We start from the raw sequence: 26,731 nt of genomic DNA on the forward strand, positions 1-26,731 counted from the left end.
GAGAGCATCAGCTGTTCCGGATGACTATGTGATCACGCTCTCCGTAGCCGATGTGAGTAAGACTTTTAAGCAGGTCAACATTCACAAGGCCGCAGGGCCAGACGGATTACCAGGACGTGTACTCCGAGCACGCGCTGACCAACTGGCAAGTGTCTTCACTGACATTTTCAACATGTCCCTGACTGAGTCTGTAATACCAACATGTTTCTAGCAGACCACCATATTCCCTGTGCCCAAGAACACTAAGATAACCTGCCTAAATGACTACCGACCCGTAGCACTCACGTCTGTAGCCATGAAGTGCTTTGAAAGGCTGGTCATGACTCACATCAACACCATTATCCCAGAAACACTAGACCCATTCCAATTTGCATACCGCCCCAACAGATCCACAGATGATGCAATCTCTATTGCACTCCACACTGCCCTTTCCCACCTGGACAAGAGGAACACCTATGTGAGAATGCTATTCATTAACTACAGCTCAGCGTTCAACACCATAGTGCCCTCAAAGCTCATCACTAAGCTAAGGACCCTGGGACTAAACCCCTCCCTCTGCAACTGGATCCTGGACTTCCTGACGGGCCGCCCCCAGGTGGTAAGGGTAGGTAACGACACATCTGCCACGCTGATCCTCAACACGTGGGCCCCTCAGGGGTGCGTGCTCAGTTCCCTCCTGTACTCCATGTACATCCATGACTGCATGGCCATGTACGACTCCCACACCATCATAAAGTTTGCCGACGACACAACAGTGGTAGGCCTGATCACCGACAACGATGAGACAGCCTATAGGGAGGAGGTCAGAGACCTGGCCGTGTGGTGCCAGGATAACCACCCCTAAATAAGATCTGGTGCAACCAATTACCTTCAGAAGTCACATAATTAGTTAAATAAAATGTCCACCTGTGTGCAATCTAAGTGTCACATGATCTGTCACATGTTCTCAGAATATATACTCCTGTTCTGAACGGCCCCAGAGTCTGCAACACCACTAAGCAAGGGGCACCACCAAGCAAGCGGCACCAAGTTGTGGAGATGTACAGATCAGGGTTGGGTTGTAAAAAAATATCCAAAACTTTGAACATCCCACGGAGCACCATTAAATCCATTATTAAAAAATTGAAAGAATATGGCACCACAACAAACCTGCCAAGAGTGGGCCGCCCACCAAAACTCACGGCCCAGGCAAGGAAGGCATTAATCAGAGACAACAAAGAGACCAAAGATATCCCTGAAGGAGCTGTAAAGCTCCACAGCGGAGATTTGAGTATCTGTCCACAGGACCACTTTAAGCCGTACACTCCACAGAGCTGGGCTTCATGGAAGAGTGGCCAGAAAAAAGCCATTGCTTAAAGAAAAAAATAAGCAAACATGTTTGGTGTTCGCCAAAAGGCATGTGGGAGACTCCCCAAACATATGGAAGAAGGTACTCTGGTCAGATGAGACAAAAATTGAGCTTTTTGGCCATCAAGGAAAACACTATGTCTGGCGCAAACCCAACACCTCTCATCACCCCGAGAACACCATCCCCACAGTGAAGCATGGTGGGGGCAGCATCATGCTGTGGGGATGTTTTTCATCGGCAGGGACTGGGAAACAGGTCAGAATGGAAGGAATTATGGATGGGGCTAAATACAGGGAAATTCTTGAGTCTTCCTGAGATTTGAGACTGGGATGAAGGTTCACCTTCCAGCAGGACAATGACCCTAACCATACTGCTAAAGCAACACTCAAGTGGTTTAATGGGAAACATTTAAATGTCTTGGAATGGCCCAGTCAAAGCCCAGACCTCAATCCAATTGAGAATCTGTGTTATGACTTAAAAATTGCTGTACACCAGTGGAACCCATCCAACTTGAAAGAGCTGGAGCAGTTTTGCCTTGAAGAATGGGCAAAAATCCCAGTGGCTAGAGTTGCCAAGCTTATAGAGACATACCCCAAGAGACTTGCAGCTGTAATTGCTGCAAAAGGTGCCTCTACAAAGTATTGACTGAGTGAATAGTTATGCATGCTCAAGTTCAGTTTTTTTGTCTTATTTCTTCTTTGTTTCACAAGAAAAAATATTTTGCATCTTCAAAAAGTGGTAGGCATGTTGTGTAAATGAAATGATACAAACTCCCCAAAAATCCATTTTAATTCCAGGTTGTAAGGCAACAAAATAGGAAAAACACCAAGGGGGTGAATACTTTCGCAAGCCACTGTACCTTAATTACCTCGACTAACCGGTGCCCCTGCAAATTGACTCTGTACCGGTATTCCTGTATATAACCTCCCTACTGTTATTTTATTTTACTGCTGCTCTTTAATTATTTGCTATTTTTATTTTTTAGTTATCTATTTTTTACTTAACAATTTTTTTTATTTTCTTAAAACTGCATTGTTGGTTAAGGGCTTGTAAGTAAGCATTTCACTGTAAAGCATTTTATTTTATTTGATCTAACTGGCCAATTAATACCAGCTTTTCAGCAATGGTAATGATCAGTTAAGGACCCGCTGATAACTGGGCAGTGGGTACTAGAGTCATTGGAGAAGCAGTGGGTTTTCTCCCGTATCGACTCTCTCAACATTTTTCACCGCCACTAACGCTATGTAACGGATAGACATTTGAATCACTCAGTACAGTTGTTTGAAGTGAAGAAAGTACTGCTGAGAACAACTGTAAAGGCATGCTTTGACAATAGTCATATTTTACACAATGACAATCCAAACCCATTCTCAGTGTGTAAGACAAATAGAAAAAACGGTTCTATGCTGAGTTTTATGTCAAGGCAATAAAAGGCTGTAATTTTTCTGTCCGAATCTTCCTATTGAGATATCCTTAGAAATCACATCACACAATAGTCTGTGATGGGCCATAATTCAGTCGAGTCACATTGTTACTCATTTAAAATGTGAGGCAATGCATAGTGACATATAAATTCTGTAGCTCTCCTATCCAACAGTACATACATGTGAAGAAAACACTAGGTACTGACTTATTCAAAAAGGCAATGCACAGCTTATGAGTCCTATTTCTGTGTGTCAAAGCTGTTACCTATGTTTGTTGTTGTTGTTGTTGTTGTTGTTGTTGTTGTGTGTGTGTGTGCGTACATTCATGAGTGATTGTGTATCGTATCCCCTACCTCTGGTGTTAGTGCGTTGTTGTCAGATGTCTGGCTGGAGAGCAGTACGTGCGTGAAACCCTCCTCCTTCCTGACAACAATGTCACGGAATCGACAGTTGGACTCGTTCTGCCGCACGTTGTACCTCAGCCGCTTGTCGAACACGTAGCCTTTGTCCTCTCCAAGCTTCCTCTTCACAGAACTGTGCAGATTCATCTCACCGTTGGAGAGTGTGGAGCCTGTTGGAACATATGGAGCAGAGTGAATGATGAGCAGAGTGAATGATGAGCAGAGTGAATGATGAGCAGAGTGAATGATGAGCAGAGTGAATGATGAGCTGAGTGAATGATGAGCAGAGTGAATGATGAGCAGAGTGAATGATGAGCTGAGGACCCATTAGGAGTCAGAGCAGTGTACCCTACTTTAGAGAGACTTTCCTGGAAAACGACATGGTGCATCTCAAGGGGTGTACTTGAGCCTCTTCACTGGAAGACTTATTCAGAGACAGCTTTTGTGCATACAGTAGTACTGTAAGTGCCAGCTCAGCTAGTGACACAATAGACATGCAAATAATATTTTAACAACTGCTGTGGAGCTGGGATGTGCATTACTGATATCCAAAAAAACATGGTCACCTATATTGCTCTGTTTGCATGTCAATAGTTGTCTATTAAAATACTCCCTTGAAAGAGTGAGAAGGCTATATCAATTTTCTTTGTCATTGGGTAACATCATCCTCATTTTGCATGCTGCTCCTGTCAGCGTATCATAACTATTGAATCAAACCCCATCTTGATTCTATTAGTCTCTCAGACAATGAAAGAGGCATGACTGCAAATGAGCAGAGAGAATGGATTCACACCAAGGCCCCAGTCTGGGGTAAACTATGGATGTGACAACATTCAAATGCAAGACCATGATCCTCAGAGAGAGACAAGGCGGCTCATCTTGTTTACAAGACAACATAAAACAGCTACTGAGCACTACTGAGCACGGCTGAGCACTACTGAGCACTACTGAGCACGGCTGAGCACTACTGAGCACAGAGGACCAAACAGGGACCAACATTCAGTTACTGACCAAGGCAAACATAACTTGACCCATTGAGAAATTACCAACTACAATGATCATTTATTCTATTTCTACAAATATATTTTATAACAACAAATGTATCAGCACAAGTATTCTATGATCTGATTTGACCATGAGAAAAAGAGCTAGAGCGTAAATGCTGGCAAACCGTGTTCAAACCTTGGTTTGATCCCTCAGGGGTAGACCTTTCAGAGTCCCCAGACCCCAGCCAGATATTATAATGCAAGGCCAGCTGTAAGCGTGACAGACATTTCTCCTCTGTCATCTCGTGACATTAGACATCATAGGTCACAATGTTATCACCCGACCAATAAACTATTACACTCATTGCGATGGGACCATTTTGAGGCAAATGTTTCAATAAAGGCAAAGTGACACTAATGGATCCGTATAGTGGATTTACATAGATTGACAACATTAAAGCCTCAACCCTGTCCCGCTTTCATGATAGACAGAGGTAGAGACGATAATGCAAAGCAAAAGGGACTGTAGCTAATTTGGGACCGACCACCTCGATTCGTTCTTATGTTGCAAAATTTGAAATTGTGTTTTTTACATTGGATAAAAGTAGTGATTCAGAGCTACCAAATGGTATATCATACACTGCAGTTGAGGAACAATGGGAAAGTAATTCTGCTTTGAAAGTTGATAAACTTGTAACCCCACTTTTGAGGAAATGGCCCTTGAATGTTTTGGTACACCTACTGGAGAGCTCTTCTTTGTCTACACCTATTCATCATCGTTCACACCCTCTTAAGCCTTAGCCCCACCCATCACTTTAGGTATTCACATGTGAGGCCATGTTCTAAACAGAGTGAGTAAGGTCTTGTAGTAAACAACCAAAGATTTCAAGATTAAAAATGGTGAATGTAGTAGCCTACAATAAGGAAAAACTCCAGGTAACAATACACTTTCTAGTCCTTTGCCTATATCCTAATCTGACTTTGGTGCAGGTCATGTAGTTGTTCACATTACCGTCTCTGGTAAACACACACTATATCAAACAAAATCAAAGTTTATTTGTCACACGCACAGGATACAAAGCTGTAAACGGTACAGTGAAATGGTTACTTGCATAATTGCATAGTAGCAATATCAAAAATATAACATGTCCAGATAAAAATGTATTAGTTATAATTATTAGATGATGCTTCCGAGACACACTTGTCTAAATTGATGGGTCATGTGAAAGAAATGCTATAACCACCCCCCAGCCACATCTAGCTAAGTGGATGGGTCACTATTGTCTAGACATGTACACATGGAGTCTTTTGTTTAGACATGTAGGTAGCAATACAAACTGATTGACATAGCTAGCCACCATGCATGAAATGCTGTAGTATGAATCTGCAGGTAGCTAAAGCTAACCAACTAGGTTCAACGTTAGCTAGCTAGCTAACATTATGCTACAACTAGCAATGCAAAAGGCTTTCTGAGATACAAATAATATTACTACACAGATCATACACGCAACATTAGCTAGCAAGCCAGCAAGCTAACGTTCGTTAGCTAGCTAACAGTACGCTTTAACTTGCAATGAAAATGACTTTCTGACAAAATTAGAAACATATAATATCTGAAAATGTAGCTAACTCTTACCCGTAAACATGGATGAATGCTTCATAGCAGTCTGGAACCCCTTTAGCTGACCGTTTTGTTTGTACAACTTGTTTGGCCCGCGTTGTGTCAAGTCACTCCGGTACTGACCGTGTGCAGAAAGTAGTCCATCACAACTTTTCCCCACTGATCTGCTAAATTCAGGGCAGCAATGTTGTTGAGAGCAGTAGCAACACTTTTGCAGTTCTCTGTGGCTAATGTTTTATCTTTCAAAAAATCTGCGGTAGGAAGGATTATCTACACTTACTGATTAGCTCATGTTATAGACAGAAACATGCTACATGGCAGACCAATCCGAACTCATCTCTTGGCATGTCCAGCCCATCCATTATCTCAGCCAATCATGGCTAGCAGGAAGGTTCCTGTCTTTTTCCGTGGCTAAACCAACTAGGCTCGTAATTTAACAATTTTATTTGTATTTAAGACACATGAAAGTTCACATATTCCAGAAGGCATTTCTGCCCCAAAACATATTTTGATCAAAATAAAACGATTACGTTCAAATGCCTCTCCTGTGAAGTAGTGACGTACGACATACGCCTAGCTTCCTGAAACGGGTGACATTTATGAGCCCATTGCTGTGCCTTTCAGCTGCAAAGCAAAGGTAGATAGTTGTGAGCCCATTGCTGTGTCTTTCAGCTGGGGCCTAGTGACTCTGGAGAGGAAAACAATAGGTGTAAAATGAGTCACGCCATACAGCGTATTGTCTGTGGAAACACACAAAGGGTTTCTGTGGAAACGCACATATTTGTTAAGCTTTTTACAAGGGTTTGAGACAAATATGTGCTCTGCGAAAATCTCTGTGCAAGTGTAATACAAGCATGCCTGCTTTTGGCTTGTCTTCGTAGTTTGATGCAAATAAATGCAGTGACTTCCCATCTCTTGTTCTAGTCAGATAACCGAACATTGTTCAACATCTTCAAAGCTCTCCCGTGGCCTAGGGCTCCAGCTTATCCTGAGTGCTAATAGAGAACTAACAGTAACAATAAAATGCATTACTGAACATGATTCACACCTAACATAAATATGAGGTGTACAATAGTACTGTGTTTCAAGTTGTATAGTGTAACACACTGTTGTAATGTGGCAATTAACTGCCTTCAGTAGATCATCAGTATGCTGTAATGTGTTCAATTTGCCACATGGTACTGATTTGCTTGGGTATGAGGTTGGACTAAAACAAAATCATAATAAGAGGGCAAAATACTACCACTGACAAACATCCAGTCTATCCAGACATTTGTAAAATAATCTAACTATCAATGTGATGACAAACAGCCCCCACACATTGTGATTTGACCCTGGCAGAGGTGGAAAGGACTTTATAAATATAATCATTAACTCAATGAGGCTAGTCTTGGACTGTGACCCAGGAGTGGAATTCACTGTCCTTATCACCACTGTCAGTAGTACAATACTGAGCCATAAGGACCTCACAGAGCATGTATTCAACTGTAGGTCACAGAGGCATCCTCTGGCAGTCTCATCTACATCTTATACATCTGGTACTCTGCAGAGATACAACCTGGTTTACCAAATCCACCATGGCATGTAGCTAACTGTCCAGGATACAATGCGTTTCCATTTCAAATGAATATTCCCATCCCACTGGAATCACTGTAATTCAATAGAGAACAAAACTACATTGAATCGGAATTGAGTGAAAACCAAAATGACAACAACAATATAACAATGTCATTTCCACTGGGCTATTATGTAAGCTAGCTTTGGCTGGCATATTGGCAAGATAGCAAGCTGACTGAACAAACCAGCATCACCTCAAGCTGTGATGTAAATGTTCCGGCTATCTCTCCCTCTGTCTATCAATCCTACTAGAAATCCTATAGTTCACTGCACATGTTCATTCAATCAATAGCTAGGGCCCTGAATGTTTTCTGGCCAGGTCACTTGGCCAGGACAAACTCATGGCCCTACTATCTATAATAAGGTATATATTCAATTCAGAGCGCATCACTTACCTAGTTCATTGACCAGTGGTGTCCCGGTGGTCTCCACGCCCCCCATCACCATCTCTACCGTGTCCTGGGGCAGTCTGTGTGTCCTGGCTGCTGCCCTGTACAGGTCAGGGTCCACCTCTCCGTTCTGTAGTCCGTTATGAGGGCCCCTTACTGGGGGCACAAACTGCAGTCCCCCCGGAGGAGCCTTGTACGGCATAGCTTTGGTCATCCTGTGTGGAGAGACATGCTTCCCTCCCCCTCCTCCTCCGCTCACCTTCTTCTGCTTCTGAGAAGCTCCAGTGCCAACCCCCAAACCCATGTCCACCCTTACTCCTGCCCCAGGATTAACCCCGGCCCCTGTACTACCACTAGTCCTTTTCTTCTTGCGTGCCTCTGCTCGTGCTCTCGGGGTGTCTGGGGCTGGAGGACAGGCGGTGAGGAGGTGTGGTCCAACCCCCCCTGGGGCCCCTCCCGGCCTCCCTGGTCCCCCTGCCGCTCCAGGGGGCAGCTTGGGGGGTTTGGGTTGCTTGTGTTGGGTGTGTAGACGCAGGCTGTCAATGAACTCCTCACAGTGCAGCAGGTGGTGCTCAGGCTCCCAGGTGTCCTCCTTGCTGCCGTAACCCTTCCACCGGATCAGGTACTCCCACTTGCCCTTCTTGTTGCGCCGCTTGTCCATGATCCGCTCCACCTAGAGGGAGAAAATCAAGAAAGAGATAGTCAGAATTTCAAATGACATGATCACAATTCAATGACATTATCCTTGCCTAATAAATACCTATCAGTTCCTTCGCCATTCATTCAAAACATTTGCACATGATAGCATTTGTAATGATTTCAAATCAGAGCCAAAAAGTACCACCTGTTACCATGTCATTCTCTAGTAAGCATGTGTAATAGGGATGTAAAATAAAGTGTGACCAGGATAGAGCTCCACTTTGAATCTCTCCTCTTTAATTTTAATATAACCAGTCTATCAGTGATTCTGTTCTGGAATTGCTGTGCTTATAGGCAAGCTCTCGTCATGCGTTAGAGAGAGCTGCACTAGGAGAGGAATGATGGAAGCAGCACTGTGATCACACCATTACAGATGAACCAGATATCTGTTTTGTGGATGATGATATAGGATTGATCAGCAAGTCAGAGTGGGACATTTCAACAAAGTTATCCAACTTCAATAATGTAAAATGTGGAGCTGACAGACTGAGCATTTTGGCAAAAGGGTAGTTATATATGAATTCAATCACTTTCTGACTAAACGAAACCTTCCATGAATGTTTGCCCATGGTAGAAGTGGTCAGAAAGTGACTTGCCAAAACATTCAGGAGATAAAGGTGCTCAGAGTTGACCCATTTTGCATACCCACCCTACCATGAGACATCCATGTCTTAGTCACTGGAAAAGATAAACAGTTGGGTTTGATATCATTTGAAAGCTTACAAACAGGGTTGTCAAACTATTTTATAATCACTTTTAGAGGTGAAAGCCATGTGGTGGCTATAAACAAGTGAGAAGCGTGACTCCAAACTGCTGTCTGAAAGCAATGGGCACTTTCTCATTCACTCAAGAGATTTCATTGTTTTAGAAACATGAAATGAAATTGGTGATTATAGTGCCTACACTACAGTCTAGCTTGTCCATTGTGTAACAGACAGGCAGGGTGTTTTTGACATATTCTCAAATGTACAATAATTAGACTCAGGAGAGCTGGTAATGATGGAAACAATGTTTTGCAGCACTGAACAAGTCCATTACCAATGAGGAAGCAAATGTACTGATAAAGAGTAGATGTCAGTGGAATAGTATACACACACACATACTTCCCTGACTAAACAGAAGGATCGCTGAGGGGGAAGAATCTGTTTCAAAACTGACCAAATCTTTTTGGTTTTGCCCTATAGACACTTACAGTATTGTTATTTTTTATTTTACCTTTATTTAACTAGGCAAGTCAGTTAAGCACAAATTCTTATTTACAATGACGGCCTACACCGGCCAAACCCGGACGACGCTGGGCCAATTGTGCACCGTCCTATGGGACTCCCAATCACAGCCGGTTGTGATACAGCCTGGAATCGAACCAGGGGATCTGTAGTGACGCCTCAAGCACTGAGATGCAGTGCCTTAGACCGCTGCGCCACTCGGGAGCCACAGACAGAAGCACAAAGCACTTCTTCTTCCTAAACTCTATATTAACACTACTCAAGCCGGCCAATAGTACCAACTCCAGAGAGCTGGGAACTTCAGAGCAGCATATCCCATCTCAATTCAAAAAGAGAGCAAAACTTAACATCTCAGACTATTCTAGCACAGATTAAGACACACTGTATATACAAACTTCATGAATTACTTACACTATATATACACAAAGGTATGTGTGGACACCCCTTCAGATTAGTGGATTCGGCTATTTCAGCCACACCCATTGCTGACAGGTGTATAAAATCTAGCACACAGCCATGCAATCTCCATAGACAAACATTGGCAGAAAAATGGCCTTGCTGAAGAGCTCAGTGACTTTCAATGTAGCACCGTCATAGGATGCCACCTTTCCAACAAGTCAGTTCGTCAAATTTCTGCCCTGCTAGAGCTGCCCCTGTCAACTGTAAGTGCTGTTATTGTGAAGTGGAAATGTTTAAGAGCAACAACGGCTCAGCCGTGAAGTGGTAGGCCACACAAGCTCACAGAATGGGACTGCCGAGTGCTGAAGCGCTTAGCGCGCAAAAATCATCTGTCCTCGGTTGCAACACTCACTACCGAGTTCACAAGCCTATGATCACCATGCGCAATGCCAAGCGTTGGCTGGAGTGGTGTAAAGCTAGCCACCATTGGTGATGAATCACGCTTCACCATCTGGCAGTCCGACGGACAAATCTGGGTTTGGCCGATACCAGGAAAACACTACCTGCCCCAATGCATAGTGCCAACTGTAAAGTTTGGTGGAGGAGGAATAATAGTCTGGGGTTGTTTTTCATGGTTCGGGCTAGGCCCCTTAGTTCCAGTGAAGGGAAATCTTAATGCTACAGCATACAATGACATTCTAGACGATTCCGTGCTTCCAAATTTGTGGCAACAGTTTGGGGAAGGCCTTTTCCTGTTTCAGCATGACAATGCCCCCGTGCACAAAGCGTGGTCATATAAAAATGGTTTGTCGAGATCGGGGTGGAAGAACTTGACTGGCCTGCACAGAGCCCTGACCTCAACCCCATCGAACACCTTTGGGATGAATTGGAACGCAGACTGCGAGCCAGGCCTAATCGCCCAACATCAGTGCCCGACCTCGCTAATGCTCTTCTGGCTGAATGGAAGTCCTCGCAGCAAAGTTCCAACATCTAGTGGAAAGCCTTCCCAGAAGAGTAGAGAGTATTATAGCAGCAAAGGAGGGACCAACTCCATATTAATGCCCATGATTTTTGAATGAGATATTCGACGAGCAGGTGTCCACATACTTTTGGTCATGTAGTGTATGTCTCTCGGCTTCTGGGGAGAGTTGATTGCTAAAAGTACATTTGTAACGTGTTGCTGGTGGGAGATACAGTAGGACCCGCTCCACTGTGGGAAGGAGATAAGAACCCATAGGCTGACATGTAGGCTGCTATCATGGAGAACCCTTAAACATGACTGTGGATATTCATGGTCACACACACACACACACACACACACACACACACACACACACACACACACACACACACACACACACACACACACACACACTGGTTGAGCATGACATTTGACAGAGCCATTACAAAGAGTCAAGGGGGAGCTTTCTCCATTGTACACACAGACACCCAGATGAATAATAAAAGGTTATGTTCTATGGATCATGGGTTATGACCCTTTCAGTAGCCTATATCATTCTGTATAACATTCGGTTTTCGTAGTATGTTTATGTGTGTGTGTGTATATATGTGCCTATGGTACAGGTGCTCTCCTGTTTACCTGTTGCATGTCCACCCCCAGAGACAAACAAAAAGAAACAAGCCTAATTGGTTGGCAGCAGCTCTCACGGCCTCCACCACATTATCTCAGGAGGGACCTTCCCCCTAGTTCCTAGTTCCTTCTAGATCTGCTGTTCTCATGGAGGCAGTTGATAATGGCACTGGAGAAACTAGCTGCAGACCTTGACGCTTCAGGTTCTCTGTAGCCATTCATGCTTTATTACAATAATCATCATTACATGCTGCAGAAAAGTAATAATAGGCTCATTCAATCTTTATTATCACATTGCTTCCTTTAGGAAGCCACACACTGTAGAATTTAAGTGTATCAATAGACATAACTCGATATCTATGGTGTCCTCTTTCAATAATTTGTGACGGGCTCTTAGATTGCAAATGAATATACAGTTCTCTATAGATTGTCAGCTACTAACTTTAATTGATTACCTATGTTGTTCTTTGACAGTACAACATTTAAGATAGAAACAAAATGAGTATTGGCGTTTTATAGAGAACAGTCTGTTTATACTGTAATCCATTTCTTGATCCAGTCCTCCATTCATTACACAACCTCGCATCTTGCCAATAGTTGTTTTTCTTCAGCAGTTAACCTTGTATCAGATGGAAGTGCCCTGACATTTAGCCCCAGCATTTCCTTGGTGTTTAGTGGTCTCATACACAATGCTGCGGATGACATGCTGTGGGAAGACAAGCAGACTCCCACACTAAGGAGCATGCAGACATCAGTCTGGCTACTATACTTTACCCTCCCCACTAGCTATGTAGCTGCCTGCCTCCAGTTCAAATGCTTTTCTCCTTTCCTTTAGAAAACATCCTCCCACCCACATGACTTCAATGGAGCTTGATTTAGCCCTAGCATCGAAGGTGGGAGGGGCAGCATGAGTGTGTGTTGGTGTGTGTGTGTGCCTGTGTGTGTACACAGGAGAGTTTAATGAAATGCATGTCCAGTGTTTAAAAGAAAAAAATGAGTAACAAAGTAGTGATTTGCTCCTACACAGGAGAGCGCGAGCAGCACAGAGCTCCACACGACATGAACATCTGTGTAAAACACACACACAGCAAGCCGGAATGGCCGTCTGTCTCCCAGCAAGTCCATTAACACATAGTAGGACACTGAGCCCAAATGGCCATCTGCCCATTACCTGCCCATTACCGGGACATAAATACAGAGCCGCTCCACATTGATACTATGCTGGCCTGTGTATAACAGTTACAGTGCATTCAGAAAGTATTCAGACCCCTTCACTTTTTCCACAATTTGTTACGTTGCAGCCTTATTCTAAAATGGATGATTGTTTCTTTTTTTTCTCTCATCAATCTACACACAATACCCCATAATGACAAAGCAAAAACAGGTGTTTAGAAATGTTTGCACATTTATTAAAAATGAAAAAAATGGAAATATCACATTTACATAAGTATTCAGACCATTTACTCAGTACTTTGTTGAAGCACCTTTGGCAGCGATTACAGCCTCGATTCTTGGGTATGACGCTAGAAGCTTGGCACACCTGTATTTGGGGAGTTTCTCTCATTCTTCTCTGCAGATCCTCTATTTTCAGGTCTCTCCAGAGATGTTCGATCAGGTTCAAGTCCGGGCTCTGGCTGGGCCACTCAAGGACATTCAGAGACTTGTCCCGAAGCCACTCCTGCATTATCTTGGCTGTGTGCTTAGGGTCGTTGTCCTGTTGGAAGTTGAACCTTCACCACAGTCTGAGGTCCTGAGTGCTCTGGGGGAGGTTTTCATCAAGGATCTCTCTGTACTTTGCATCTTTCCCTCGATCCTGACTAGTCTCCCAGTCCCTGCCGCTGAAAAACATCCCCACAGAATGATGCTGCCACCACCATGCTTTACCGTAGGGATGGTATTGGCCAGGTGATGAGCGGTGCCTGGTTTCTTCCAGACGTGATGCTTGGCATTCAGGCCAAAGAGTTCAATCTTGGTTTCATCAGACCAGAGAATCTTGTTTCTCATGGTCTGAGAGTCCTTTAGGTGCCTTTTGGAAAATTCCAAGTGGGCTGTCATGTGCCTTTTACTGAGAAGTGGCTTCCGCCTGGCCACTCTACCATAAAGGCCTGATTGGTGGAGTGCTGCAGAGATGGTTGTCCTTCTGGAAGGTTCTACCATCTCCACAGAGGAGCTCTGTAGAGATGACCATCGGGTTCTTGGTCACGTCCCTGACCAAGGCCCTTCTCCTCCAATTGCTCAGTGGCGGCCAGCTCTAGGAAGAGTCTTGGTGGTTCCAAACTTATTCCATTTAAGAATGAAGGAGGCCACTGTGTTCTTGGGGACCTTCAATGCTGCAGAATTTTTTTGGTACCCTTCCCCAGATCTGTGCCTCGACACAATTCTGTCTCGGAGCTCTACGGACAATTCCTTCGACCTCATGGCTTGGTTTTTGCTCTGACATGCACTGTCAACTGTGGGACCTTTCCAAATCATGTCCAATCAATTGAATTTACCACAGGTCGACTCCAATCAAGTTGTAGAAACATCTCAAGGATGATCAATGGAAACACGATGAACCCGAGCTCAATTTCAAGTCTCATAGCAAATGGTCTGAATACTTATGTAAATAAGGTATTTCTGTTTTTTATATTTAATAAATTAGCAAAAAGTTCTAATAAAAGCTTTGTCATTATGGCGAATTGTGTGTAGATTGATGAGGATTTTTTTTGTATTTAATCCATTTAAAAATAAGGCTGTAACATAACAAAATGTGGAAAAAGTGAAGGGGTCTGAATACTTTCTGAATGCACTGTAAACAGTGTATCATATTAAGCCTGAATGGTGGTCTGTGCCCAGCTTGCTCATTACCAGAGAGAGGAGTGATATTAAAGAGACATGTGCTGTGGAGAGTCTTCACCTCATTCCCTGAAGCCAGCTGCTTCTTACAGCGCCATGGTGGCCCTGGCCAGTCTGCTCCTTCTGACAATGACCACCCCCAAGGGGGACAATCAGCAGGGGGCAGACGTTCAATCTCAGTAGCGCACACACACACACGTGTGCATGCACATACACACGCACACACACACACAGTTGGGCTGGTGTAATGAGACCATAACATCCTCTTTCTCACTCTGACATAAGGGCCATTGTTAGTGGCCAGACCTGACATGTCACCCTGCTGGGTTCTTACTTCCAAATTGATTCTTTCTGTATGCCTGTTGGCCAACTATTCAATAGGAACCACAAGCCTAGAAACACTGATTACATGTACATTTGCAGACAAGTGGACATAAACACGAGAAACAAAAAGAAAACACACACACACACCTCTTCCATTCCCTTTGCATTCCAACTAGGCTATCAGGCTAATATTTAATGTTTTAGGTTTTAGGTGTGGATGTGGATGTGGAGCTGTTGAGCTCCAGCAGTGACGAATGCTCCTGCCTCCCGAGGTGCTGTGCACATTAGTATGACTAAACAACCTAAGATGGGCGAGCAGCAGGGGTGTCATGAAGAGACCATTACGATGCTTACTGCCCAGCGGTCACACTAACCAGATCAAAGCAGACTTCAGAAAGAGAGAGAGAGGAGGGGGAAAACACTCTCCTTCCTCAGGTTAGTAAAACAGACAAGGGGAGTGGGTTGGAGAGGGGTTCAACAACACACAATACATGACTATGAGCTGGCAGGGCATCAGTGGAGGTGGAGATGCCTATCCTGAGCTGCCAAAAGCCTCTGAGCCTCCAGTTCACAGTACCCAGAGCCTGGGTATAGCAGGAACACACTGAGGCCTGCCAGGGCCGAGTACTGCAGTTGAAAAGGTGTCATAGGGGTTAATTTTGTCCTTCTAAATTAAATGTGTGTTTGTTGGTGGTGAACACAGAATTCATGAAAGAAGCCAAATCTCAAATTAAGCAATGAGCTTGAACACATTGTGAGTATACGGTCTCTGAGACAGCTTCAGTGTATTTGGCGGCCCATTAAGTGCCGTGTATCTTCCATGCAATGCATAGTTTATTGCCCTCATGGCCCACATGTTTTCCCCCTGCGAGGTCAACCCGTTTCCTCGAGTCTCTCTCTACGGCTCCCAATGGCCAGTTAGAACTACTTTTGTTTTGATCAAGAACTTGTGGAAGTGTGTTGTGCCTTTCAACTGTGCTGATAAAGGCTGCATGTTGATGGTTAAAAACTTGATTACCTTATGAATTTTGAATTAAGAGAATAATGAACTGATGATTATTTCAGCTGCATCTTGACAGCTCATCAAGTTGAGCAATATTTAAATCACTTGTTGACTAATCATAGGTTCTAATTTAGATTAACTCCATGACCACTTTCATGAAATTTTCTGGAGGCGTGCAAATTAGATTTATTTCTATAACAGAATATTTATATTTCCCTACATCATATCATGTATTTCTTGATAACACAACACTAACTTCTAAATATAGCCTATCCATTGCTAATCCATAGGATTACTGCTGCTCCGTCACACAACAGAGGACTTTGAAGATCTGCAGGTGTTCTGAGACATTGGTGCTTGGGGAATCTAGTGTAGGTGGCCACTTGAATAGACCAGACCATCTCAATCAATATGAGATAAGGAGAGTGAGTGTGTGAGTGAGAGTGAGAGAGAGAGAGAAAGAGAGTTAGTGGGGGGGGGGGGGGGGAAGCAGAGAGAGAGAGAGCAGCAGAGAGAGAGAGAGAGAAACAGAGAGATTCATGTTTGAGTGATGGTGCATAAGAAAGTAGCCTAATTGTACAATCATAGGCCTATCATATTTCAAAGATATTCCTCAGAAATCTTTGTGAAATTAAGTTGAGACATGATCTTGAAATATCAATAATTCTAAGCTCTTTAATGTTTCAAATTCGATGCACATCATTTTGATTCAACTTGCATGGCATTTAACTGGGTGTATAGACCTAGATGTTTCAGTTCCTAATTGGAAAGTAAAAACTATAGTTCAAATTCCTTCTTCTAAACTAAGTGTATCATAGGCCTACAGTTTGTTAGGTAGCCTAACACACCTTCATATGTAACACACTTACAGGCCTACATTTCCTGAATCAAATTCATGAGCCACACAGAAGGACACTATTGATAGTGAAGTCTTCCTCTCATGCTTTTATTACCATGAGGTTTAACCAGCTCACCTCACCTCGCTTACTGGAAAACACAGATCTATGTGCAAAAAAGGCACGTCCAGAAGGAACCTGTGCTAACTGTCAATTTCAATAAGTGATCGTCATCGTTTTGACCGTCAGAAATTGCACATTTACGTTGTAGCCAATTAATATGCCATACGAAATGTGACCAGGGCTTGTTAGGTTATATAGAGCAACAGACCTCCCATCATTTAAGTGCATTTCTCATGACTAAATCGTTTTTTTAAAGGTCAACCTTTTTCGGTGCAATGATTAAAATGATTGAATATGGATTCAAACACCTGAAGAGGATTATTTTGTGGAAAGTGCACATTTTCCAACTATGTCAGCAAGAAGGAAATGTAGGCCTTATGACGATGTTATTACTCATGACAAAAAATTACTCGTTTGGTAGAGCATGGGGGTTGCAATTCCAGGGTTGTGGGTTCGATTCCCACGGGGGGCCAGTATGGAAAAAGTACGAAAATGTATGCACTCAATACTGTAAGTTGTTCTGGATAAGAGCATCTGCTAAATGCCTAAAATGTAATGAATAAGAATTATAATCAATCTCTACAGCCTAAGGAAAACAGTCAAATGGTGATCATTTCAGAAGACATTTAAATTGACTAAACCATTTCTCAAAGCAATAGTGAAACAATGAAACAGAGAATTCCTAGCCAATAAATCAGAGGAAAGCACACATTTTAGTTATGACAACAAACAACAGGAAATAGCTCACAGCTGAGAACAAGCACTCATGTCAACCTGGCCAACAGTTGATGGTGACATGCCACACAGTAGGTCAAGTGCAAGGCAACTTATTTACCTACAGTTGAAGTCGGAAGTTTACATACACCTTAGCCAAATACATTTAAACTCAGTTTTTCATAATTCCTGACATTTAATCCTAGTAAAAATTCCCTGTCTTAGGTCAGTTAGGATCACCACTTTATTTTAAGAATGTGAAATTTCAGAATAATAGTAGAGAGAATGATTTATTTCAGCTTTTATTTCTTTCATCACATTCCCAGTGGGTCAGAAGTTTACATACATTCAATTAGTATTTGGTAGCATTGCCTTTAAATTGTTTAACTTGGGTCAAACGTTTCGGGTAGCCTTCCACAAGCTTCCCACAATAAGTTGGGTGAATTTTGGCCAATTCCTCCTGACAGAGCTGTTGTAACTGAGTCAGGTTTGTAGGCCTCCTTGCTCGCACACGCTTTTTCCGTTCTGCCGACAAATTTTCTATAGGATTGAGGTCAGGGCTTTGTGATGGCCACTCCAATACCTTGACTTTGTTGTCCTTAACCATTTTGCCACAACTTTGGAAGTATGCTTGGGGTCATTGTCCATTTGGAAGACCCATTTGCGACCGAGCTTTAACTTCCTTGAGATGTTGCTTCAATATATCCACATAATTTTCCTTCCTCATGATGCAATCTATTTTGTGAAGTGCACCAGTCCCTCCTGCAGCAAAGCACCCCCACAGCATGATGCTGCCACCCCCGTGCTTCACGGTTGGGATGGTGTTCTCCGGCTTGCAAGTGTTCCCCTTTTTCCTCCAAACATAAGGATGGTCATTATGGCCAAACAGTTCTATTTTTGTTTCATCAGACCAGAGGACTTTTCTCCAAAAAGTACGATCTTTGTCCCCATATGCAGTTGCAAACCGTAGTCTGGCTTTTTTATGGCGGTTTTGGAGCAGTGGCTTCTTCCTTGTTGAGCGGCCTTTCAGGTTACGTCGATATAGGACTCGTTTTACTGTGGATATAGATACTTTTGTACCTGTTTCCTCCAGCATCTTCACAAGGTCCTTTGCTGTTGTTCTGGGATTGATTGGCACTTTTCGCACCAAAGTATGTTCATCTCTAGGAGACAGAACAAGTCTACTTCCTGAGCGGTATGACGGCTGCGTGGTCCCATGGTGTTTATACTTGCATACTATTGTTTGTACAGATGAACGTGGTACCTTCAGGCATTTGGAAATTGCTCCCAAGGATGAACCAGACTTGTGGAGGTCTACAATTTCTTTTCTGAGGTCTTGGTTGATTTATTTTGATTTTCCCATAATGTCAAGCAAAGAGGCACTGAGTTTGAAGGTAGGCCTTGAAATAAATCCACAGGTACACCTCCAATTGACTCAAATTATGTCAATTAGCCTATCATAAGCTTCTAAAGCCAAGTAAACAATTGTTGGAAAAATTACTTGTGTCATGCACAAAGTAGATTTCCTAACCGACTTGCCAAAACTATAGTTTGTTAACAAGAAATGTGTGGAGTGGTTAAAAAACGAGTTTTAATGACTCCAACCTAAGTGTATGTAAACTTCCGACTTCAACTGTATCTGGTGATGATCAGGCAATCCGACTAGTTTATGACCTTGTAATGCAACTGGTATCGGCTACCCGTGAAAAGAAACTGAAACATGGTTGCATGACATCACTCCTCTAATAAATTAGAGTTGGAGTCAGCAACATTGTCAACAATAGGCCCACAATAAGCACAAGACTAGCATGGAAGACTGACCAAGTTGTTGGCAGCAATAAGTCCAATCACCATAAAAGTCATGCCATCCCATTGGATCAAAACTGGTTGAATCAACTTTGTTTCCACATCATTTCAACCCCCCAAAGAAATCAATGTGATGACGTTGAATCAACGTGGAAAACTGATTGGATTTGCAAAAAGTCATCAACATAAGGGCATTTTTTTCCACCCAACTTTTAACCTAAATCCAACAAAAAAAGGCACCATGTCATTGATTTCACGTTGAATTCACGTTAGTTGAAAACTCAACCAAATGTAGGCCTAAATCAAAACTAGACGTTGAACTGACGTCTGTGACCAGTGGGATGTGCGCGTAATCATCGAGACCTTCTAGGCTATTCCATCCATCCATCACCTAACATTTAGCTAACTTTACGCCCCGGAATTGTTGAGGAGCACATTCTGGCACGCCAAATCCATCATCTAGTTAAACCACAATAACTCCATCGAAGCTTCTCCACCACATTGTTGTCACCTCCACTAAATGTTTGCTAGGCTAATAATAAATTACCTATCCTCTGGCATGCGCACCTTCCTAACCATCACCCGTCTGGAGCTATTCACCGTGTCCGTTTAGTGCTCCTGTCACTTTATCATGACTTTCAACTCGCGCGACCGACATGGAGTTTATATTTTATTTTATGATCTTATCGCGAACTCGAACACTCAAAACTCTATACAATTCACCCGATATAAAAGTCGCCGAGGCACATTGAAAAAAAGACGAGCCTCATCTTCTCGAGAGGGTTGGTTAGTTTCGCCTGTTAAAAGGTTTAGGACATCGTTTTTTCTCCATAAACGAGGACCTCCCCTTACTTCCTAATTCCAGTATTCGTCGATATTACAGAGTATTTCGCTTAGACATGGTTTCACAGTACCTCGTAAAGGTCTCCGGAAGCCATCCTGCGGTGCGGACTTCGGCGGCGCGGCGTTCTTGCTTGCCTTGTTGGCTTTTTTGGATCCTATTCGCTCCGTGTTTTGGCAGATAGACTGGTATTAGCGAACAGCCTTGTTATTCTGAGCCAGCCGCAGTAGCAGATCATCAGACAGTGTCAATCGAGCCCGGCGCTCTGCGATGGATCGCTCTTCACTTAAAACAAACAACCAAGGGGAGATTGGGGCGGTGTTGTTTATTCAGTGCCGAGTGGATGACTGAAATTAGTCAACGTATGAACGTAATCATGTGTGAAATGCGCTCCAGTCCCCTGCGCTGTAGAGGTAGCCCAATCTCCATGAACCAAATGGATGATGAAGAGACGTCTTCAGTTGAGGGACACCAAATGATGAGTCCAATTTGCTTTCCTTTCCTGTCTGTCCAGTTGAATTGACATGATCATTTGAAGAACTAATTGGTTTTATAATCAATTTCACCTAGCACATTTGTTATTGTGAGTAACGCGAAGTAGTACATTTGATTAGAGAACTGTCATTGCTCATTATAGTAGACATATTGTCCTCTTCCATTTTACTGCCATGTTAAAATGACATGTTGACCCTGACACTCACTGTAATGAATGTTCTCCATGTAATAACATAGTTGTTAACATTTATTTACCCTAAATGAGATAGGCCTACTTTTCCAATACTGAATGGGTTACCTTTACTCATTAGGTGTAAATGAAATGCTGAACAAAATAGGCCTGCTCCTCTGAATACCTTCGTGTTTTAGTTGGTGCCTAAACTCAACTGGTTATTAATTTAATTAAGAATACGATTATTATTGCTTTTTCGATACTGACATAGTGTGGACTCACAATCCTGCAGAACCTGTTGCATTCCACATCCAGGGTTGCCCAGCCTTGACTTGATAAATGGGCAATAGCCACAATGCAATGCAAAGAAGACTGAAGACAGTGATAAGCTACAGTATGGTACTTTCAACAGTTGTGAATGTCACATCGGACAATTATTGACAGTTTACAGTTTAGTGGAAAGTGTATGAGGAAAATAGATAAATCATTTTGATATTATTGCTCTATATTGATTATAATCTGAGAGCACTTTAGGTACTTCTTACAACTTGGTGTCCTGTGATACCCATTTAACGGGCTGTGGTTTGTTTCATATTAAACTCTTATTAAATGCTTAACACACATTTAGCTCCTACTCACCAGATATTTAGAGATACTTGGTTTCTCTCCACAGAGACAGACCGTAGGGTTATTTGTGTTCCAGTAGGGCTATGTGTGTGTGTGTGTGTGTGTGTGACCACAAACCATACCCTTCAACCCCACCCCCAACAATGGCCTCTAAGCCAGCACAGCAGCACGGTTGATGGGAAATTAGGGCTTGTGGTTCTTCCTGTGACCCCATTTACTGTCCGCTGTCTGCGTCTCTCTCTCCTACTGCAGTTCATACAGCTTCATTCTGAATCATGGGTTTTCCGTGGCCATTTTATGACCACAACACAGAAGGAATTTATTTTCAAATGACAGGCCAAATAGACCCTGGAGTTTCCTTAATGTGATCAGAGGATGACACCATTTATTTACATTTACATTTACATTTTAGTCATTTAGCAGACGCTCTTAACCAGAGCGACTTACAGGAGCAATTAGGGTTAAGTGCCTTGCTCAAGGGCACATTAACGTCATTTAGCAGACGCTCTTAGCCAGAGCGACTCACAAATTGGTGCGTTCACCCTATAGCCAGTGGGATAACCACTTTACAATTTGGGGGGGGGGGGGGGGGGGGATTTATAACTGTATAACAAACCCTCTTGGAGTATGAAACAAGTGCTGAACATTTGTGTGAATGATTTGTAGGAATGTTACTGGCATGTTAAAACATTGACCTCAGACATGTTTTGCCTTTAAAATTAAGGACATCTCTAGCATTAAGGGAATGAGGAAATGACAGAGGAGGAAGTGTAGTCTAAATAGATTCCAGTTTGCTGTATGAGATCCCTCTGAGGATAAGTTACCTTTTCCATTTGCTGAAAACCAAACTGGTTGGACTGTTTAGCCGGAGGTACACCAACACCAAGTCTATCATATGCTGTCAGCGGCTCTGCATTTCATTGTATTTGGCATGACTAGGCAAAGTGTTATATGACAGGTTTTAAAGCAAGGCCAAAACTGAGAGTGGGAGAGGGAATAATAAGAAATGACACCCCTGTAAAAGTTTAATTATCTGTATTTCTAGTTGTGAAACCACTATATGTTATTGGTATGATGGACACAAACATCTACCTTCTACAAAACCGCTGTAGGCCTATCATGTACAGTACTACTAAGATATAATGGGGTTATAACTTATAAGTGCTCCTGATAAGTGCTACAATGCGTTATGACTGCATAATAACCCATCGTACCTGTTGACCTTAAGTAACATGTTACTGCTGCTTTGGCAAACGCACATGTTTAGCCATGGCTATTTACAGACCATGACAAAGGGTTTATGCCATTCACTGTTAGAATGACAACACAATTATCAGGCACAACAGAAGGTGTGCCCTTTTGAACACATGATGTCAGCTCTCTGTTTGCACTTTCACCTCATACCTTACACCCAAATCATTTGTCACCGAAAGGAAAACAGAGGGAGGGACATAACTGCAATGACTCCACTCTACTTTGATTATACAGTGGTGAATTTAAGCCTCTGTGTCCAACCTTCTATATGTTTTCAGACAAACTCAGCAGGAAAGTAGTGGGTGTGTGTGGTTTGTGATTAATTTCTAAATGTCATACATACCAGCGTTTGTCTAATGAAAAAACAACCAGTGTGAATCCCCAGCAATGGTCATTTTCCATAGTCTATTTAGATTTTAAAACCCCATTTTACACTACATCTATTCTAGAAAATCTGTACTTGTATGTTTTGCCATCAAGCCTTTAAAGTCAGGGTGCTTATGTGGCTTACTCCTTTGACAGAGCTAGGTTTGAACTATGCTTTTTGCCTTTTTGTTCATACAATCAAAAAATCTGCTAAAACATCTATCTCATTTAATCCCCCTGTAGTTTACACATCAAAGTTCAGTCTGTCTTTTACAGTCCTTGAAGCCATTATAAACCAATAGTATTTTGTGTTTGAGCCACAGAGTCCTCACAGATATATTTGACCTTGTATCAGTTGGGAGTGTTGAGTCATTATTTGGCGATATGGAAGAGATTGTCTTTCTCAAACAATCTGTCATCCCAACAGACTTCACTCAGGTAATTGTTTGATTTGTGTCATTTATCAACAATGTCGGGCAGTTTCTTAAATCCACTGTTGTTCCATTCCATCAGAAAGATAGTGTCACCTCTACGCAACACATTTATCAGCACTATCGTGGATGCCTTTCATAGACAACTGATGTGTGCATAACACTTGCCCAGAGCAGTAAACATATGGCACATGATAAATATCTCAGAATAATCTGAAGTCACTGAGAGACTCAACTGTATGAAACATGAGACATTGAAGATTATAATAAATACCGCTTTGATGTCATACAAGCAAGCCAAATGTGCACTTCACATTTCGTCATCATAAAACTCATGTCATATACAGTGTCAACATTTATAATCACTATGTTTGATGTACAGTTACAAGATGACATAGTGTCATACCCTGGGTTGTTCTGAACAGAATGAGCCTATGTTTGGCAATTGTGAAGAAAATAGACAAACATAGCACGCATAACTCCTTTCTATGCGCACCAAAATTACAATTTGTTTCTCTAAATTGCCTTGTGAAAGCCTAACATTGTAAGATCGTATTTTATAACTCAGCTAGTCATGTTGGCAATAGAACAAGCTTTCAATTAATGCCCACCTGACCCAGATTATGATTTATGATGGACCGTTTTTGGATTGCGTAAACAACAGTAATTGTGTGTTGGCGGGGATGCAAGGCTGTGTTCCAAACAAAACAACTACAAGTGTGCTTACTCTAGTTCCTCAACGGCACAGCTAGGAGAGCTCAAAAAACCACCTTGAAGACTCTTCTTTGAGTCATAAAAGTGCATTGAAATGACTTAGGAACTGTCAACACTTTGGAGAGGTGTGTGGCCACTTGGAGACACCAGTGTCCTCTTACTCAAACCCTTGTCACTTTTTTGTCTTAGGTTGCACCTACGCCACATTTTTCAAGAATATTCTTATCATGTTACTGAATGTATCCAGAGTATTTTCAGATTTCGTTATCATACAAATGTGGCCAAAAAAAATTGTACAGTAAACGTAAAATGCACAGTGTAATCAACAGTGTAATGTTGGGATTCGGTCTTGTGTCAGGTGATCTGTTGTGTCCTCAGCTTTGGTCTAATAATATTCCCATAATCTCCAAACCTTTCCCTTTCAATTGCTACCATGCTTATGCATTTGCTTTTCATATTTATTCTGTAAGAAACATTTCAATTTAACCCTATCCATATAGCCCAATTCCCACAAGTGGAACGGGTTAAAAGTCTGCTGAAATTCTACACATTTTTCCATGGGGTGGAGAGAAGATATTGCAGTTTTAACGCTAATTTCCTGCAATTCTAAAGATTTTTCCAATACTTATGCCATGTTAATATGATATCTGAGTGAGCGTGACTAACAAAATCAATGGGGGCCCCCTGGACGTCAGGGCCCCTGGGCACTTGCCCTGCGTGCCCGGTCGGTAATTTGATCATGATTACTACAGGTTTAGACAGCTGGGTAGACTAATTTACCAATCCCCCCAAAAATAGCTGACAAGGGATAATTGAGTGACTACCAGTGACTGACATAACAAGAGAAAAACTGCTGATGCACAACCACATTTCGAAATTGCACCTTGTGTATTCTACTATTCTAACTCCCAACAGTAAGTTGAGACCCAGACTGAGTTCCTAAAAAATGATTTATTTTTTGGGGTCGGGGGCTCTCTAGCGGCCACGGGGCCCTAAGCAGTTTCTTATGGCTAGGGCCGGCCCTGACACGGGGAAATGTGTTTCAGCTCAAACAGGGTTAAACCATAATCATGTGGCAGGTAGCCAGGAGAGAGAAGCAGGGAGCACTGCATATGAATAAATAAAGCCTTCTAGAGAGAGAGGAAGAGTGTGAGTTAGTGAGGAGGAGAAACAACAGAGATAGTGAGGAGAAGAGAAAGACAGAGAGAGTAAACAATAGAGACAATGACAGATAGTTAGGGAGAAATAGAAAGAAATAGATGGAGAAAGACAGAAAGAGTGAGAAAAATAATTCGAGCACAAATGAAAAATTGCTGCCATGAGCAGTGTTCCAGAATTGGGGTTAAACAACATCCTGATGGTGAGTCGATATCATCAATTGTGTGAGAAATGGAACATGCACCACACCAAATGTTTTCCAGAGAGCTGAACAGGCAGAGTGCGGTCACACAGTAACAGTTTGTGAATCCTTAACCAAGGAAAGAGGAACCATCCCAGTCTATCACAGCAGCCATTCCTCCTCACAGCACCCCCATAATCCACATAGCTTATCCATTTATCTCCTGGTGGCCCACAAAGGATTCAGTCAAAACAGCCATTAGGCATCAGACAAAAGTAATACACAACTTCAGGCTTTATCGCCTTCTGTGAGACTCCCCAGAACTTTGATTTATTTTGCTCCTCAAGTGGCTGTTCATTCTGGAGAAGCCTTTGCTGGGGAAAAGTGAATTACTTTTATTCATCATTGCCATTGTCTGGGGTAGGCATGTTCTCATGTTCTCTAAAGCAATGCATTGGGCAGGGCAAAATAAACTGGATTGGGTGAGTAACGCTCACATAGTGATCACCCTTGTTTGAGACCTGCAGACTTGCATTAGCAAATGCCCAGACTTTATCTAGCATGCTACACAGTCATATGGTAAATATACAACATGGTTTCAAACCTAGATGGTCACACACATTCTTGTTAGCATTGCCAAATATGCTCTGTGTGTTTAGGATCAGGTTAGCTGGAGTCTTGACAGGAGCCCTACAACACCATGTAAACACAGTAGGATAAACTAGCCCCTAACACTGATCTTAGGTCAGTGTTTGTATTTTCCCCTTTCCTCAAAGGTTACGATTCAAAGAGTGTAAGCTGAACTAGATACTACATCAGTTCCTAAGGGCAACATCTAGCTGGAGTTATGTAAACACTACCAGGAAATGCCCACTTCCTCATTGAGTGCAGGGGTGTGTGCTGTGTACACACAGGCTCTGAACAGTATAGGGGGTGTCACAAAGCAGCATCAATGGATTAGCCAGCTTTTACAACTTTATATATCTGATTATCTAGATTCTCTAAATGTCCCATATTCAAACATTTTTATCCAATCTTTTATTCAACAATTATCTGGGAATTAAAATCCAGTTTCATGGACCCAGATGAAGCCAACACCTGGACAAAAAAAAAACCAGCCTTTGTGGAGAGTCTCTATTCAAAGTTGATA

At 42.5% G+C, this 26,731-nt stretch overlaps 1 protein-coding gene across 1 annotated transcript in view; it reads right to left on the bottom strand.

Annotated features, from left to right (window-relative positions):
* The window catches only part of LOC311127644 (chromodomain Y-like protein 2), a gene marked incomplete at its 3' end in the record, with an annotated part of 44,565 nt that extends 24,072 nt beyond the window's left edge, over nt 1–20,493 (bottom strand). The window contains exons 1-3 of the mRNA XM_084159471.1: nt 20,257–20,493; nt 7,793–8,459; nt 3,126–3,343 (exon numbers count right to left, since the gene is read on the bottom strand). Of these exons, the coding sequence (XP_084015597.1) occupies nt 3,126–3,343; nt 7,793–8,459; nt 20,257–20,280 (909 nt within the window). The 5' untranslated portion in view covers nt 20,281–20,493. The remainder of the gene's footprint in view (nt 1–3,125; nt 3,344–7,792; nt 8,460–20,256) is intronic.
* Between the last annotated feature and the right edge of the window lie 6,238 nt (nt 20,494–26,731).

This window comes from Coregonus lavaretus (assembly GCF_964263955.1).
Source record: "Coregonus lavaretus genome assembly, chromosome: 4".
Classification (NCBI taxonomy): Eukaryota; Metazoa; Chordata; class Actinopteri; order Salmoniformes; family Salmonidae; genus Coregonus; species Coregonus lavaretus.